The 18,182-nt window shown below is 43.9% G+C and overlaps 1 protein-coding gene across 1 annotated transcript in view; it reads right to left on the bottom strand.

Annotated features, from left to right (window-relative positions):
• Positions 1-15,748, bottom strand: part of LOC311110363 (NALCN channel auxiliary factor 1-like) — a gene marked incomplete at both ends in the record, with an annotated part of 48,768 nt that extends 33,020 nt beyond the window's left edge. The window contains one exon of the mRNA XM_084188909.1: positions 15,692-15,748. Coding sequence (XP_084045035.1) covers positions 15,692-15,748 — 57 coding nt within the window. The remainder of the gene's footprint in view (positions 1-15,691) is intronic.
• Between the last annotated feature and the right edge of the window lie 2,434 nt (positions 15,749-18,182).

Raw genomic sequence — 18,182 nt, 5'->3', positions numbered from 1 at the left:
CGTACATGGGACACATGTTCACTCAGAGAGTTAGAGTAGATTAGGATGTCATCAATATACACTATAACAAAGCGATCAATCAAGTCCCTGAAAATGTCATTCATGAACGCCTGGAACACAGAGGGCGCGTTAGTAAGTCCATAGGGCATGACACAATATTCATAATGTCCTCGATGGGTGATGAAGGTGGTCTTCCATTCATCCCCTTCTCTAATGCGCACCAGATTGTACGCGCTCCTGAGGTCCAGTTTACTGTAGATGGAGGCCTGCCCCACCTGCTCGAGGGCTGCTGGAATCAAAGGAAGAGGGTAACGATTTTTAATGGTAATATCGTTCAAACCTCGATAGTCTATACAAGGACGCAGTCCGCCATCCTTCTTCTTAACAAATAAAAAACTGCATGTGGCGGGAGACGTAGATGGGCGAATGGCCCCTTGCTGTAGTGCCTCATCAATATACTTGCTCATAGATTCTCGTTCCGGCTGTGACAAAGGGTAGATTCTTCCGCGAGGAGGTGTAGCCCCGGATAGCAGATCAATTGCACAGTCCCAGGCCCGATGCGGTGGTAACACGGTAGCCCTCTCCTTGGAGAACACCTGCGCGTAATCCTGGTACTCTGTTGGAACAACAGTAGACACCGCACCCTGCGCATCCTCCACAGTAGACGTCTTGCAAGGTAAATTGAGGCACTCTGCCCTACATACCTCACTCCAAGCCGTGATATCGCCAGATTTCCAGGAGATGACCGGATCATGGGTAACGAGCCAGGGGTGACCGAGAACTAGCGGCTCCCGTGGAGCGGAGATGACGAAAAAAATTATGTTCTCATGGTGTATGGAGCCCACTTGTAATTTGATTACCTCTGTACGGTGCATAATGAACCCAGTGCCCATGGGCTCACCGTCTAGTGCGTTGACTCGCAGGGGAGGTTGAATTGGGATAAGTTGAACTCCCAACTCCTCAGCGAGACCCATATCCAGAAAACTGGCAGCCGCTCCGGAATCAATAAGCCCTTCCAACCTGCGCACTTTCTCTCCAACAGATAAGGTAACTGGCACATACATTTGTTTAGATGTAATGTTCAAAACTTGAGTCTCACTCGCCGGTTTGGCAGTTCCGAGGCGATATCCTGGGGTACGGTTTGGTCGTACCGGACATTGACGAAGGAAATGACCCGACTGACCACAATACAGGCATAGTCCGTCTTGCCGACGTCGTTGTCTCACCGAACCCTGTAGGGGTGACCGTCCCAGTTGCATGGGTTCCTCCTCAGATTCTCTCCTCCGCTCTGTCGATTGATTAGGACCAGTGACCGAAGGCTCCCGGACTGTGGATACCTTGTGTTGCACTATCAGATTATCAATAGAGATGGCGATGTTGATAAACTCATGTAGCGCAGTGATATCTCCCCGACAAGCCAACTCAGTCTGTACTTCTTTGCACAGCCCTCTTCGGAACACGGTGAGCAAAGCAGTCTCGCTCCATCCGCTACCGGCTGCTATAGTACGGAACTCTGAAGTGTAGTCGGCTACTGTGCGACGGCCCTGCTGAAGTTCGCATAGTTGGTCTCCCACGCTACGCCCAGATACTGGGTGGTCGAACACCTCTTGGAACAGTCTTTTAAACTGAACTTCCGCATTCAACTCGGGGACCTCAGCTGCCCAAAGCGCAGTAGCCCAGTCCAGTGCTCTACCCGTTAGCAGAGAAATCATGAAATCCACCCTGCTACGGTCATCGGGAAACATAGTACGATTATACGACATATACAGGGACGTCTGGAGTAGAAACCCCTGACATTTGCCAGGTTCCCCGTCGTACCTTGTCGGTAGAGAAATCGGAGGTGCATGACGAGGACTGACCGTACTCGGGGTGGTGCCTTCAGCCGCACCAGCGTTGAGTAGCTGCAGGAGTTCATCCATCCGTTTCTCCTGTATCTCCCACCGCCTCTGTAATTCCGCTGGATCCATGGTAATGGCGAGGTATTCTGTAATGAATACTCGGACAGAGTGGTAAGATCCAATCGCAGAATAGCGATGCTTTATTAGAGTACAGACAAAGGAATAGCTTAATCGTGGTCGGGCGGGCTGTGGTCAAAACCGGGCCAGGCAGAGACAGGCAGAGGTACCAAGGGAGCGGGCTTAGTCGTAGTCGAGGGCACAGACACAGAATCAGAGGACGGTAATCACTGGGATAGACAAGCAGAGGATTAAGCAATACGGGGAGTCAAACAACTAGGCACAGGTCGGGTACACGGGTAATCAAAACAACGAACTCTCTCTCTCTCTGAACAAAACGCTTAGCAAGTCACAATGGAACAATTCCTCGCGCCGACTGAGCTTCTGAGCACACCTTAAATCCTACACTAATTACTGACAGGTGTGCTCAGAACTCAGGTGAACCAGATCGAGTCTGATGACTCCCCCTCTCAGTAGATCGGGGAAGTGTCAGACTCTGTCTAGACCCAGCCAACCCCCGATCCCTTACAGTTCTCTTGATAAGTGCGTGAGTTTGACCATTTTCCTGTCATGCTAAGCATTCCAAATAGTGCTTTTGGGTGTCAAGGGAAATGTATGGAGTAAAAAGTACAATCTTTCTTTAGGAATGTAGTAGTGAAGTAAAAGTAAAAGTTGTCAAAAATATAAATAGTAAATTAAAGTACAGATACCCCAAAAAACTACTTAAGTAGTACTTTAAAGTATTTTTACTTAAGTACTTTACACCACTGCAAGCTTGGCACAACTGTATTTGGGGAGTTTCTCCCATTCTTCTCTGCAAATCCTCTCAAGCTCTGTCAGATTGGATGGGGAGCGTCACTGCACAGCTATTTTCAGGTCTCTCCAGAGATGTTCGATAGGGCTCTGGCTGGGCCACTCAAAGACATTCAGAGACTTTTCCCGAAGCCACTCCTGCGTTGTCTTGGCTGTGTGCTTAGGTTCGTTGTCCTGTTGGAAGGTGAACCTTCGCCCCAGTCTGAGGTCCTGAGCACTGGGGAGCAGGTTTTCATCAAGGATCTCTCTGTACTTTGCTCCCTTCATCTTTCCCTCGATCCTGACTAGTCTCCCAGTCCATGCGACTGAAAAACATCCCCACAGCATGATGCTGCCACCACCATGCTTCACCGTAGGGATGGTGCCATGTTTCCTCCAGACGTGGCGGTTGGCATTCAAGCCAAAGAGTTCAATCTTGGTTCAATCTTGGTTTCATCAGACCAGAGAAACTTGTGCCTTTTACTGAAGAGTGGCTTCCGTCTGGCCTGATTGGTGGAGTGTTGCAGAAATGGTTGTCCTTCTGGAAGGTTCTCCCATCTCCACAGAGGAAGTCTGGAGCTCTGTCAGAGTGACCATCAGGTTCTTGGTCACCTCCCTGACCAAGGCCCTTCTCCCCCGATTGCTCAGTTTGGTGTTTTGGTGGTTCCAAACTTCTTCCATTTAAGAATAATGGATGCCACTGTGTTCTTGGGGACCTTCAATGCTGCAGAAATGTCCAATCAATTGAATTGACCACAGTGGGACTCCAATTAAGTTGTAGAAACATCTCAAGGATGATCAATGGAAACAGGATGCTCAATTTCGAGTCTCATAGCAAAGGGTCTGAATACTTATGTAAACAAGGCATTTCTGTTTTTGTTTTTTATAAATTAGCAAACATTTCTAAAAAGCTGTTTTCTCTTTGTCATTATGGGGCTTTGTGTGTAGATTGATGATGAAAAAAATTTAATTTCATCCATTTTTGGTGGTTCCCCTTGCTTAGTGGTGTTGCAGACTCTGGGGCCTTTCAGAACAGGTGTATTTATACTGAGATCATGTGACAGATAATGTGACACTTAGATTGCACACAGGTTAACTTTATTTAACTAATTATTTGACTTCTGAAGGTAATTGGTTGCACCAGATCTTATTTAAGGGCTTCATAGCAAAGGGGGTGAATACATATGCACGCACCACTTTTCTGTTATTTATTTTTTTGAATTTTTTGGAACAAGCTATTTTTTTCATTTCACTTCACTAATTTGGACTATTTTGTGTAGGTCCATTACATAAAATCCAAATAAAAATCTAATTAAATTACAGGTTGTAATGCAACAAATAGGAAAAACGCCAAGGGGAATTAATACTTTTGGAAGGCTTATTATACAACAATTTTTCAATTACATAGACTGACCAGGTGAATCCAGGTGAAAGCTATGATCCTATATTGATTTCACTTGTTAAATCCACTTTAATCAGTGTAGAGTAAGTGGGGAGGAGAAAGGTCAAAGAAGGATTTTTATGCCTTAAGACAATTGATACATGGATTGTGTATGTGTGCCATTCAGAGGGTGAACGGGCAAGACAAAATATTTAAGTGCCTTTGAACGGAGTATGGTAGTAGGTACCAGGGACACCGGTTTGTGTCAAGAACTGCAACACGGTTTGTGTCAAGAATGGTCCACCACCAAAAGGACATCCAGTCAACTTGACATAACTGTGGGTAGCATTGGAGTCAACATGGGCCAGAATCCCTGTGGAATGCTTTTGACACCTTGTAGAGTCCATGCCCTGATGAATTGAGGCTGTTCTTAGCGCAAAAGGGGAGTGGGGGTGCAACTCAATATAGGAGGATGTTCCTAATGTTTGGTATACTCAGTGTATATTTATATTCCGGATTCTGACATTGCTATTTCTAATATTTCTATATTTCTTAATTCCTTTCTTTTAATTTTTTGGATTTGCGTATATTATTTTGTATTGTTAGATATAACTGCACTGTTGGAGCTAGGAACATAAGCAAATCAAATCAAATCAAATTGTATTTGTCACATACACGTGTTTAGCAGATGTTATTGCGGGTGTAGCGAAATGCTTGTGCTTCTAGCTACAACAGTGCAGTAATATCTAACAAGTAATATCTAACAATTTCACAACATATACCCAATACACACAAATCCAAGTAAGGAATTGAATTAAGAAAATATACTGTAGATATATGGACGAGCAATGACATGCATTTTGCTACAACCGTGATAACATATATATATAGATATTTGTACTCAACCAATAGAATTGTATTCCATTTATTTGGAAGCTAAGCTCCAACTATAGAAATCTGTAGCGTATGCACCCATTATGCAGAATTGCATTGAACACCTCAGTGTAGGTTAGTATCTGCTCTCTGGTAGGGATGAGTTAGGTTGCGTCCCAAATGGCACCCAATTCTTTACATAGTGCACTACTTTTGGTCTTTAATAGTCCTAATAGTCCACTATATAGGGAATAGGGTGCTATTTGGGACGTAGCCTTAGTGCACTCTTGGCTAAGCTGCATGCATCCCATCAGGATGATTAAAATGGCCAGGATGATGACATGGCCAAGCCAGCCTCCTAAATGAATTGAATATGTCAGTGGAGTGAGGGACTTGACTGTGGATAGAGAGATAGAGGCATAGTGGATATCAAGATGCAAGTGGAGGGAAGGGAGACTTTCATCATCAACACACACACACATACAGACTTACTGTACACTTACTGTACACTTACTGTACATTTACACACATACACACACATACAGACACTTACACAGTACCAGTCAAAAGTTTGGACACACCTACCCATTCAAGGGTTTTTCTTTATTTTTACTATTTTCTACATTGTAGAATAATAGTGAAGACATCAACACTATGAAATAACACATATGGAATCATGTAGTAACCAAAAAAGTGTTAAACAAATCTAAATATATTTTAGATTTTAGATTCTTCAAAGTAGCCACCATTTGCCTTCATGACAGCTTTGCACACTCTTGGCATTCTCTCAACCAGCTTCACCTGGAATGCTTTTCCAACAGTATTGAAGGAGTTCCCACATATGCTGAGCACTTGTTGGCTGCTTTTCCTTCACTCTGCGGTCCAACTCATCCCAAACCATCTCAATTGGGTTGAGGTCGGGTGATTGTGGAGGCAGCACTCCATCACTCTTCTTCTTGGTCAAATAGCCCTTACACAGCCTGGAGGTGTGTTGGGTCATTGTCCAAGCAAGTCTCTTCTTCTTATTGGTGTCCTTTAGTGCACAAGCACTAGTACTTGAATAGGACTTGGCACGGGTGTTTGGGCACTTTTTATAATATTTTGTGTTTCGTCACTCTCTCTCCCTCTCTCTCTCTCTCTCTCTCTCTCTCTCTCTCTCTCTTTGGAGCTTTGCCAGGCATTGATAGGGATCTCGTCCTGTTGGTCTGCCTAATTCTATTTGAATTGGGGAAAAAGGGAGGGAGGGAGGGAGAGTGAAAGAAAGAAAGAAAGAAAGAAAGAAAGAAAGAAAGAAAGAAAGAAAGAAAGAAAGAAAGAAAGAAAGAAAGAAAGAAAGAAAGAAAGAAAGAAAGAAAGAAAGAAAGAAAGAAAGAAAGAAAGAAAGAAAGAAAGAAAGAAAGAAAGAAAGAAAGAAAATAAAAAATAAAGAGGAAATGGTGAGGGGGAGGCAGGGAGACAGAGAGGGAAGAGAGGGATGAGGGAGAGAGAAACAGAGAAAGAGCTCAGTGCCTCATGAAAAAAGTGAGAGGGAGACACTGACATAGAAAGAGAGGAGAGTGAGAACACACAAAAACATGCTGGGTTAAAACCAAACCAGCGCTCTGTAAATAGTGGACAGAACACACGTTGTAGTTTTTTTACCCAGCCATTTGGGTCGATCCTAAGTACCAGTTTCTATAGCTAAGAGTCCGATGCAAGGAGTGGAATTTTAGCTAAAGCGACTGATACCCAGGCTAAGTTGGGTCACTTAGTTGGGTTGTTTTCTTTGAATACTGGAAGTGTGGCTTTCAGATTGTTCTTTTTGGCCACCCGTAAGACTAAATGTCATTCCGGTTCATCTGTTCTGTTGTATTGTCATCACATGTTAAGGTTGAACCCCCCCAAAAAATTTAAAAAAGAATTAGCACGGACACTATTGTAGTTTTAACCTTTTCACACGTGAGTTCCAAATATCTCTAACCGTTGCCCCTGCGTGAGTTTTTTAATGCGCGTGATGTCAGAATGCTCTCACTGTTCCAAAATGTGATTGTTACGCAACAAGACAGTTACCCGCGCTGCCCTCAAACCAAGGCATGCTGCCTGCTAATTATCTATAGGCTATGTTTCAACTTGTCAATTTCAAATTATTTTCTAACAGCACATTTTCTGGCTGGCTCACGCATTGCCTTCATGGTTATTTTCCTTACAAATTGGACTTTGGACATGTGTGCGTTCCTATCAAAGTAAGTTGCTTATTTTCTGTATATCGTGTTGTTGTTTCTGCTGTAGCACACCGTATGAATGTATGGATCATTACTGGTGACAAATCATGCATTCTGATTCTTGCATAGATTGTAATGGACACATATGATGTGTGTAAAATACTTTTTTAAATGTTGTACATATTATGATTAGCTAATGCTAAGCTATTTGTTGGCTATGTGTGGCGCCATGTTTGTTGACATTATACAATGCATTCTGGTTGTCACGTAAGCGTCTGTCAGACCAAAGATGTTATAACAAGGGATAGTTCACTCGACTGACTTATGTTATTTTCAAGACTACTGTGAACTCTGAAAAATACTAGGTAAAATCATGACGTCAATGATCTTCAGGTCGGAATGTCGGAGCTCTAGAAAGAAGCCAGAGTTCCTGAGTTGGAATTCCGAGTGGGATGACCATTCAAAACGATTTTTCACAGTCGGAGCTAGTTTTTTCCCCGAGTTGCCAGTTGTCTTGAACACACTGAAGTCGGAAGTCTGAGATTTCCCAGTTCCCAGTTGTCTTGAACGCACTGAAGTCGGAAGTCGGAGATTTCCCAGTTTCCAGTTGTTTTGAACGCGCCATCAGATTGTAACTTTGGTACCTCAGTGTTGCCAGCTCAGACCCCCCTTTCCAAGTTTTCTTTGTAGTTTTTTTGCGTATAAACTTCTCTTGTGTTTGCCCCCCATTAATTGATAAATCCCATCATAGTAATATTTCCTGCATCATATCCCCCCACGATACCTTCCCCCATTTCTACCCCCCATGGACTTGAAAACCTCCCAAAAATGAAATGAACCCCCTCACAAACCTCCCGAAATGGTTTCATCCCTGTTTAGCTTTCGCGCTACGGTTAGGCTAGGCAGTACGATTGTACTTGGTGTGATGATCTATGAGGTGAAAACATTTTATTTGCTTTGTGATTTGTCAAAAACAATAAACGATTTGTCAAGTCATGTGCTCTGGTTCTTGTATACACTGTAACAAGTACATCAATGATATGTAATATGCTGAAAAGAGGCTAAACTAAGTTTTTCAGGCAATGAGCGCAGCCATCTTTGACTTGCGTCTTACAGTGAATGGTATTCTGGGATTAGGGAGTTTTCGCCAAGTCAAACATAAACGAACATGGCTGCCATCATAAAGAATTTAGCTGCTGTTAGCTTAGCTGACACGCATTTCTCTTCTAAACAACATTACATTAGTCTCTTGTGCTCACCAGAGATGTGGTACATATTAAACTAGTCTAGCTGTACACCAGCGGAACCCATCCAACTTGAAGGAGCTGGAGCAGTTTTGCCTTGAAGAATGGGCATTAATCCCAGTGGCTAGATGTGCCAAGCTTATAGAGACATACGCCAAGAGACTTGCAGCTGTAATTGCTACAAAAGGTGGCTCTACAAAGTATTGACTTTGGAGGGGTGAATAGTTATACTCACTCAAGTTTTCAGTTTTTTTGTCTTATTTCTTGTTTGTTTCACACACACAAAAAAAGTGCATCTTCAAAGTGGTAGGCATGTTGTGTAAATCAAATGATACAAAATCAATTTTAATTCCAGGTTGTAAGGCAACAATAGGAAAAATGCCAAGGGGGGTGAATACTTTCGCAAGCCACTGTTCATTGAGACAATGCTTCGAACATCAATCTATAGGCAAGTCAGTGCCACTTTTTCATTTGTGCCGAAATCTAAATGAAAGAAAAGTTATTTAGCAAATTAAGCAGGCTATGGTGTGAAATAGGCTTTTAGAAGTGCTGTCTTTATTGTATTACTTATCGTTAATGCCGACTTTAGTGTGTTTTGGTGTGCCTACAGTGACGGAAAAAAGTATTTGATCCCCTGCTGATTTTGTACGTTTGCCCACTGACAAAGAAATGATCAGTCTATAATTTTAATGGTAGGTTTATTTTAACTGTGAGAGACAGAATAACAACAAAAAAATGTAATGAGGGAAATTTGTATTTGACCCCCTCTCAATCAGAAAGATTTCTGGCTCCCAGGTGTCTTCTATACAGGTAACGAGCTGAGATTAGGAGCACACTCTTAAAGGGAGTGCTCCTAATCTCAGCTTGTTACCTGTATAAAAGACACCTGTCCACAGAAGCAATCAATCAATCAGATTGCTTCTGTGGACAGGTGTCTTTTATACAGGTAACAAGCTGAGATTAGGAGCACTCCCTTTAAGAGTGTCCTCTGTAGCTCAGCTGGTAGAGCACGGCGCTTGTAACGCCAAGGTAGTGGGTTCGATCCCCGGGACCACCCATACACAAAAATGTATGCACGCATGACTGTAAGTCGCTTTGGATAAAAGCGTCTGCTAAGTGGCATATTATTATTATTTTTATTATTATTATTATTATTATTCCAAACTCTCCACCATGACCAAGACCAAAGAGCTCTCTAAGGATGTCAGGGACAAGATTGTAGACCTACACAAGGCTGGAATGGGCTACAAGACCATCGCCAAGCAGCTTGGTGAGAAGGTGACAACAGTTGGTGCGATTATTCGCAAATGGAAGAAACACTAAAGAACTGTCAATCTCCCTCGGCCTGGGGCTCCATGCAAGATCTCACCTCGTGGAGTTGCAATGATCATGAGAACGGTGAGGAATCAGCCCAGAACTACACGGAAGGATCTTGTCAATGATCTCAAGGCAGCTGGGACCATAGTCACCAAGAAAACAATTGGTAACACACTAAGCCGTGAAGGACTGAAATCCTGCAGCGCCCGCAAGGTCCCCCTGCTCAAGAAAGCACATATACAGGGCCGTCTGAAGTTTGCCAATGAACATCTGAATGATTCAGAGGAGAATGGGTGAAAGTGATGTGGTCAGATGAGACCAAAATCGAGCTCTTTGGCATCAACTCAACTCGCCGTGTTTGGAGGAGGAGGAATGCTGCCTATGATCCCAAGAACACGATCCCCACCGTCAAACATGGAGGTGGAAACATTATGCTTTGGGGGTGTTTTTCTGCTAAGGGGACAGGACAACTTCACCGCATCAATGGGACGATGGACGGGGCCATGTACCGTCAAATCTTGGGTGAGAACCTCCTTCCCTCAGCCAGGGCATTGAAAATGGGTTGTGGATGGGTATTCCAGCATGACAATGACCCAAAACACACGGCCAAGTCAACAAAGGAGTGGCTCAAGAAGAAGCACATTAAGGTCCTGGAGTGGCCTAACCAGTCTCCAGACCTTAATCTCATAGAAAATCTGTGGAGGGAGCTGAAGGTTCGAGTTGCCAAACGTGAGGCTCGAAACCTTAATGACTTGGATAAGATCCCTCCTGAGATGTGTGCAAACCTGGTGGCCAACTCCAAGAAACGTCTGACCTCTGTGATTGCCAACAAGGGTTTTGCCACCAAGTACTAAGTCATGTTTTGCAGAGGGGTCAAATACTTATTTCCCTCATTAAAATGCAAATCAATTTACAACATTTTTGACATGCGTTCTTCTGGATTTTTTTGTTGTTATTCTGTCTATCACTGTTCAAATAAATCTACCATTAAAATTATAGACTCATCATGTCTTTGTCAGTGGGCAAACGTACAAAATCAGCAGGGGATCAAATACTTTTTTCCCTCACTGTATCAATGGACAACCACAAGCGCCTTTTTTCCCACTCCTGTCGATAAAATAATTGTATTAAGTCGTACAAAAGTTTTACTGTGTGTGAAGTTTAAAATTCATTATGTCATTACTAAATATGTAATGTGATATATTTTAACATAAAAAACATTTAACACACAAATAAACATTTGATTAATAAAATATTGAATCAGTTGTCTTCCTCAAATGAAGGGGATGACGATGCAATCTTTGGGAATCTGATTTCATTAGTCCTCAACTCGAGGCTCAGCAGTAGCAGTGCGTAGGTAAAATCACTGAGGGAGCCAAACCAGAAAGAAAGCCATATTACAACCTGTGTGTTTTGATAATTGCGTTGTTTGCTTTATTACCTTTTAGTTTATATGCCTTATATAGGCCTAAGGCCGAGACAATAAGAAGACACAGTGGCAGAATAAATTAAACCACACATTTGTTTCATTACAATCCCGGAGAACAACATCTGTCCGGTGAAGAAGTCCACAAAACATATTGCATGTAATAAACAGTTACATTGTTTAAGCAAGGTAATGTTTCCGACATTTTTGGACTACTAAACAACTATTGATTTAGAACCACGGAGAGTTACCGCAAGTTGCAAAGAAAACAGGAGCTGCCTCCACTATTCCAGTACCATTTCAACTTCAACATTTCAACAGCATCTGATCACATATGCTTAGTCTAATACAGTGACAACTAAAATATACCAAAAACGATTTAGTCCAATAAACGTAAGCTAAATATGATGTGGCTGTGTGTGCAATGTGTGTGTGTGTGTGTGTGTGTGTGTGTGTGTGTGTGTGTGTGTGTGTGTGTGTGTGTGTGTGTGTGTGTGTGTGTGTGTGTGTGTGTGTGTGCGTGCAAGTAGAAAAAAAAAACATGTTGACTCACCCTAGTTGTAGTGAAACACCAATGCCTTCCTCCTCTCTCATGTTGCCTAAACGCTTTTAGTTTTGTTGTCCTAGGCAACAATTCAAGTTTTTTTCTGTCAATAATGACGTTTGGCTTGTGATGTGATTGGTCTGAAGCCAAATTCAAACTGGCTTCCCTTGACACTTTGTTTATGTGCACCAGGACCATTCACAGCTGAGCTTGCTCAGATTAGCTTCAAAAAGCTGATTGGCTATTATTTCATATTTTTTCTATTGAGGGAGGCCAAATGCTCGCTGGCTTCCCTTGCATTCAATGGTACGGGCGGCAAGAATGGCATACTCTTTCCCACCAGACAGCATCAGCTAGTTACACTACATATACTGAGACAGAGGGGCACTGTTTCGTTTGCTCAGATGCTTTCTCCGGCGAGATACATTCAGCCTCTTGCGAATTGAAAGAAAGTTATGAAACACAGAGAGACAAAAGATAAATTATGTAGCATTGTGTTTCTTTTTTTCTTGGTAATTTTTTTGGGGAAGCCTGGCTTCCCTTGGCATCAATGAATACACGTCAAATTTCATTCAGGGTAAGTGGAGTTAGCTGTCAGTTAGCCTGCCCCGGAGCAGGTTAGTTCTGAAGGATTCGTTACCTGGCTAAAAGGTTTACCTCGCTACCTCCTCAAACCTGTTTCGTAGGATACCCCTCTTGTGTGTCATTGCTCAATAACAACAACCCAACTAAGTGACCCAACTGGCTGGGTCAAAATAACCCAACGTGTGTTGTGTCCAATATTTACCCAAACTGGGTTGTTTTTAACCCAGCATTTTTTTTTTGTTAACCAGAGAGAGAGACTGAGAGAGAAAGCTCAGTGCCCGTGCTCCTCCTGCCAGGCCCTATAAGACGATAGCATTGGTGCTAATGAGAGACACAAAGGCCCCTGTGCGCACCTTTGAAACAGAGACCCCTCCATTCATGAACATAATTAGAAATGTCGCGCAACGCTAAATAGCATTTGCATTTTCTCTCTCTCTGTCTCTCGCTCCCCCTCTCACTGCTAATACTCAATTGTAATGTCCAGGCCCTCCAACATGGAGATACGATTTCAAGAGGGGGCAGAGCCCCCCCCCACACACACACACACACACACACACAGTCATTATGAACATGCACACACACAGTCATGAACATGCACACACATACACAATCATGAACACACAGTCATGCCCACACAAATCAAATCAAATCAAATGTTATTTGCCAAATGCGCCGAATACAACAGGTGTAGACATTACCGTGAAATGCTAACTTACAACCCTTAACCAACAATGCATTCATTTATTTTTTATAAAAAAGTAAAATAAAACAACAACAACTAAAAAGTGTTGAGGAAAAAAAGAGCAGAAGTAAAATAAAATAACAGTAGGGAGGCTATATACAGGGGGGTACCGGTGCAGAGTCAATGTGCGGGGACACCGGCTAGTTGAGATAGTTGAGGTAATATGTACATGTGGGTAGAGTTAAAGTGACTATGCATAAATAATTAACAGAGTAGCAGCAGCGTAAAAAGATGGGGTGGGGGTGGGGGGGGGGGGCAGTGCAAGTAATCCGGGTAGCCATGATTAGCTGTTCAGGAGTCTTATGGCTTGGGGGTAGAAGCTGTTGAGAAGCCTTTTGGACCTAGCCTCCGGTACCGCTTGCCGTGCGGTAGCAGAGAGAACAGTCTATGACTAGGGTGGCTGGAGTCTTTGACAATTTTGAGGGCCTTCCTCAGACACCGCCTGGTATAGAGGGCCTGGATGGCAGGAAGCTTGGCCCCAGTGATGTACTGGGCCGTACGCACTACCCTCTGTAGTGCCTTGCAGTCGGAGGCTGAGCAGTTGCCATACCAGGAGGTGATGCAACCAGTCAGGATGCTCTCGATGGTGCAGCTGTAGAACTTTCTGAGGATCTATGCCAAATCTTTTCAGTCTCCTGAGGGTTAATAGGCTTTGTCGTACCCTCTTCACGACTGTCTTGGTGTGTTTGGACCATGATAGTTCGTTGGTGATGTGGACACGAAGGAACTTAAAGCTCTCAACCTGTTTCACTACAGCCCCGTCGATGAGAATGGGGGCGTGCTCAGTCCTCTTTTTTTTCCTGTAGTCCACAATCATCTCCTTTGTCTTGGTCACGTTGAGGGAGAGGTTGTTATCCTGGCACCACACAGCCCTATAGGCTGTCTCATCGTTGTCAGTGATTAGGCTACCACTGTTGTGTCGTCGGCAAACTTAATGATGGTGTTGGAGTCGTGCCTGGCCATGCAGTCATGGGTGAACAGGGAGTACAGGAGGGGACTGAGCATGCACCCCTGAGGGGCCCCCGTGTTGAGGATCAGCGTGGCAGATGTGTTGTTACCTACCTTTACCACCTGGGGGCGGCCCGTCAGGAAGTCCAGGATCCAGTTGCAAAGGGATGTGTTTAGTCCCAGGATCCTTAGCTTAGTGATGAACTTTGAGGGCACTATGGTGTTGAACGCTGAGCTATTGTCAATGAATAGCATTCTCACGTAGGTGTTCCTCTTGTCCAGGTGGGAAAGGGCAGTGTGGAGTGCAATATAGATTGCATCATCTGTGGTATGCAAATTGGAGTGGGTCTAGGGTTTCTGGTGTTGATGTGAGCCATGACCAGCCTTTCAGACCAGACGTCAGTGCTACGGGTCGGTAGTCATTTACATTTTAGTCATTTAGCAGACGCTCTTATCCAGAGCAACTTACAGTTAGTGCATTATTTTTATTTATTTTTCATACTGGCCCCCCGTGGGAATCGAACCCACAACCCTGGCATTGCAAACGCCATGCTCTACCAACTGAGCTACATCCCTGCCGGCCATTCCCTCCCCTACCCTGGACGACGCTGGGCCAATTGTGCGCTGCCCCATGGGTCTCCCGGTCGCAGCCGGCTACGACAGAGCCTGGATTCAAACCAGGATCTCTTAGACCACTGCGCCACTCGGGAGACTATAGGCAGGTTATCTTAGTGTCCTTGGGCATGGGGACTATGGTGGTCTGCTTGAAACATGTTGGTATTACAGACTCAGTCAGGGACATGTTGAAAATGTCAGTGAAGACACTTGCCAGTTGGTCAGCACATGCTCGGAGTACATGTCCTGGTAATCCGTCTGGCCCTGCGGCCTTGTGAATGTTGACCTGCTTAAAAGTCTTACTCACATCGGCTACGGCGAGCGTGATCACATAGTCATCCAGAACGGCTGGTGCTCTCATGCATGCTTCAGTATTGCTTGCCTCGAAGCGAGCATAGAAGTGGTTTAGCTCGTCTGGTAGGCTTGTGTCACTGGGCAGCTCACGGCTGTGCTTCCCTTTGTAGTCTGTAATAGTTTTCAAGCCCTGCCACATCCGACAAGCGTCAGAGCCGGTGTAGTAACATTCACTTCACTGTTACAAGGTAAGCTAATGGTTGATAGTAATATGACATAATGTTCCATTTATGTCCATTCATGATGCCAATGTGGTTCATGTTTTCATTAAACATAAAAAGGTAAATTACTCGTCATATGTCTTACAAGCCTGGAAAGCAAGGCTGTTAAAAACCTCTAAAAGGAGGGGTTCTACTAAGCTAATGTACGGAATTGTTTTAAGATGGTCATACCATGGATCATTTAGCTATTTGATTTAGAATTGTAGGACCTCTTTAGGTATCTTATTTTGTATTTTATTTGTATTTTTTATAAAATATTGAATTTGTCCTTTACTACTATAGCCCATAGAAACGCATTGAATAACACATTTATATATGGCAAAAAAGACAGTAAAAAAAATAAATCATAATGAAGGTTTTGAAGTGTCTGTCCTATGTCTAGGAGATACAAGAAAGCTCAGGAAATCTTTAGGTCTTTTTGGACACATATTTAACCCCTTATTTTTGGTGCCACAAAACTACCTCCATACTTCCATTCATTTGTACGGGTTACCTTCAGACGAGTCCCGTGACCATTGTGGGGGCCGTAGAGCAAAACAGAGAACACCATTGTGGTCGTGAGATTCTGATATTTACATAGAGTGGTCATATTTGTAGGCCAAATCGTTCAAATAAAATTACATTAATGACATAATGCATTTTTTCGGACGCTACAGTCGTTTTGGTGAGAATACCGATTTTTGGGATGTCTCATGGTCTGACAAACACCGTTGTAGCTCGGCCACCTTCCACTGCAGATGCGGAAGGCCGACATAGGCGGATGCAGTGGATTGAGACGCAGCCCCTGCAAAAAACCTGATCTCTATCTTAAACTGACATATTTTGATGGGGATGTTTTTATTATGTCACTTAGATTGACACACAGATCCATCGAAAGACGATATTAACAGTGAAACCCTGAAATACATTCACTCAGTTCTTTCATCTTTATGATTCACCTTTCAAGTCCACTGAGTAACTTGAATTTCGGCATTACTTATTGTAGCTTATTATAGCTTTACTTTAAGCATGCTTAAAGTAAATCTATAATAAACCTTTAGAGCAAAGATATTTTAAAGGATTGATGGATGGATGGGTGGGTGGCTGGATGGACGGGCTGACTGATAAATGGTAATTGATCGATTAATTATGTTTATTATCTTTCAAGAGGAAAATATGTCAAAAGCTCACAAATTACTTACACAACATACAGTATGTGATGTATGTACTGTATATACACCTTATACAGTACACCACGCTGACAGTGAAGACACGGATGACAACTTCCCTACACACAACTTCCCTTAGTCATATGTATTTCCTGTTGTAATCCTACACAAGCACACACACACATATCCTGAGACATCATTCATTGCCTTTCACTTAGTCACAGTATCTTTATCCGCCCCCCTCGTGGGAGACACCTGTCAAGTCCTCCTCCTCCTCCTCCTCCTCCTCCTCCTTATCCTCCTGAGTTTCCCTCTCACTCATCACAGTTTCCTGTGGCTGTTGTTGTTCTCTCTCTCTCTCTCTCTCTCTCTCCCCCACACACACAGAATATTTTTTATCTCTCCCTCTCTATAATATAATAATATATCTCACACACAAACACATTCATAATCGATTTTTTTCCCTCGCTCCCTCATTCTCTTTCTCTCTCTCCCTGCCTCTCCCTCTCTTTACTCACACATACACAGAAACGCATACAGAATCTCTCCCCCTCTCTCTCTCTCCCTCTTTCCTCCCTCGTTCAGGAAAACAAACTGTAGCTGTAGCTGTGATTGAATTGGGTTGTATCTTATTCAGGGATGGTGGGAGGAAAGGAGTGAGGGACTGATGGTGCCCACCACAGTGCGGGTGGGTGATGAATGGGGAGCTGCCAGGCCACTGTCAAGGGTGTCTGGCAGGGTGTACCCACAGCACACACACACAACAGAGCACACACACATGAGAGGAGAGTCTGGCAGGGTGTACCCACAGCAGGTAGTATAGCACAACACACACACACATACACACACACAAACACACACACACACAGACAGACACACAGGAGAGGAGAAGAAAGGAGAGCCTTATCCTCCAAGGAGACACACACAGCCACAATGCTGTTCCATCGCCAAGCTCCCTTCATTGAGATTACCACGCTTAGGGATATAGAACAAGACAATGAACGTTAGACTATGTCAGTTCTACATTTACATTACATACATTTACATTTTAGTCATTTAGCAGACGCTCTTATCCAGAGCGACTTACAGTTAGTGAATATTTTTATTTTTATTTTTATACTGGCCCCCTGTGGGAATCGAACCCACAACCCTGGCGTTGCAAACGCCATGCTCTATCAACTGAGCTACATCCCTGCCGGCCATTCCCTCCCCTACCCTGGACGACGCTGGGTCAATTGTGCGCCGCCCATGAGTCTCCCGGTCGCGGCCGGCTGCGACAGAGCCTGGATTCGAACCAGGATCTCTAGTGACACAGTTAGCACTGCGATGCAGTGCCTTAGACCACTGCGCCACTCAGGAGTTCTACCCATTACATTTCCTAAGGATGGGGTTGGGTTTGGGGTCACACACAACAGAGCGCACACACTGGAGAGAAGATTCTGGGAGGCATACACACATAGTGAGGTGAATTCTGTAAAGGTATCAGAAGGTTTCAATCTCTCACCCACTCTCACTAGTGGAGAGAACTTTACTGGAGCCGTAAAGCATGAAGCAACGACAAACAATCATTCAAGAGGAAACTCAAGTCAGTAGGTGCCAAACTTTTGTCTCGCTGCTGCTCTAACGGCCCTCCCTCTCAGCAGTCAGGTCAAGAAACAGAGCGAGAGAGAGGGGGGAGAGAGAGACCCTGGGGGATTTGTCCCCCTCCCAGAGTGCAAAGAACCTTGGCGTGACCCTGGACAACACCCTGTCGTTCTCCGCTAACATCATTTTTTTACATTTTAGTCATTTAGCAGACGCTCTTATCCAGAGCGACTTACAGGAGCAATTGGGGTT

Source organism: Coregonus lavaretus, assembly GCF_964263955.1.
Source record: "Coregonus lavaretus genome assembly, contig: SUPER_35_unloc_4, whole genome shotgun sequence".
In the NCBI taxonomy this organism is placed as follows: Eukaryota; Metazoa; Chordata; class Actinopteri; order Salmoniformes; family Salmonidae; genus Coregonus; species Coregonus lavaretus.
This window is presented reverse-complemented; position numbering and strand designations above follow the sequence as displayed.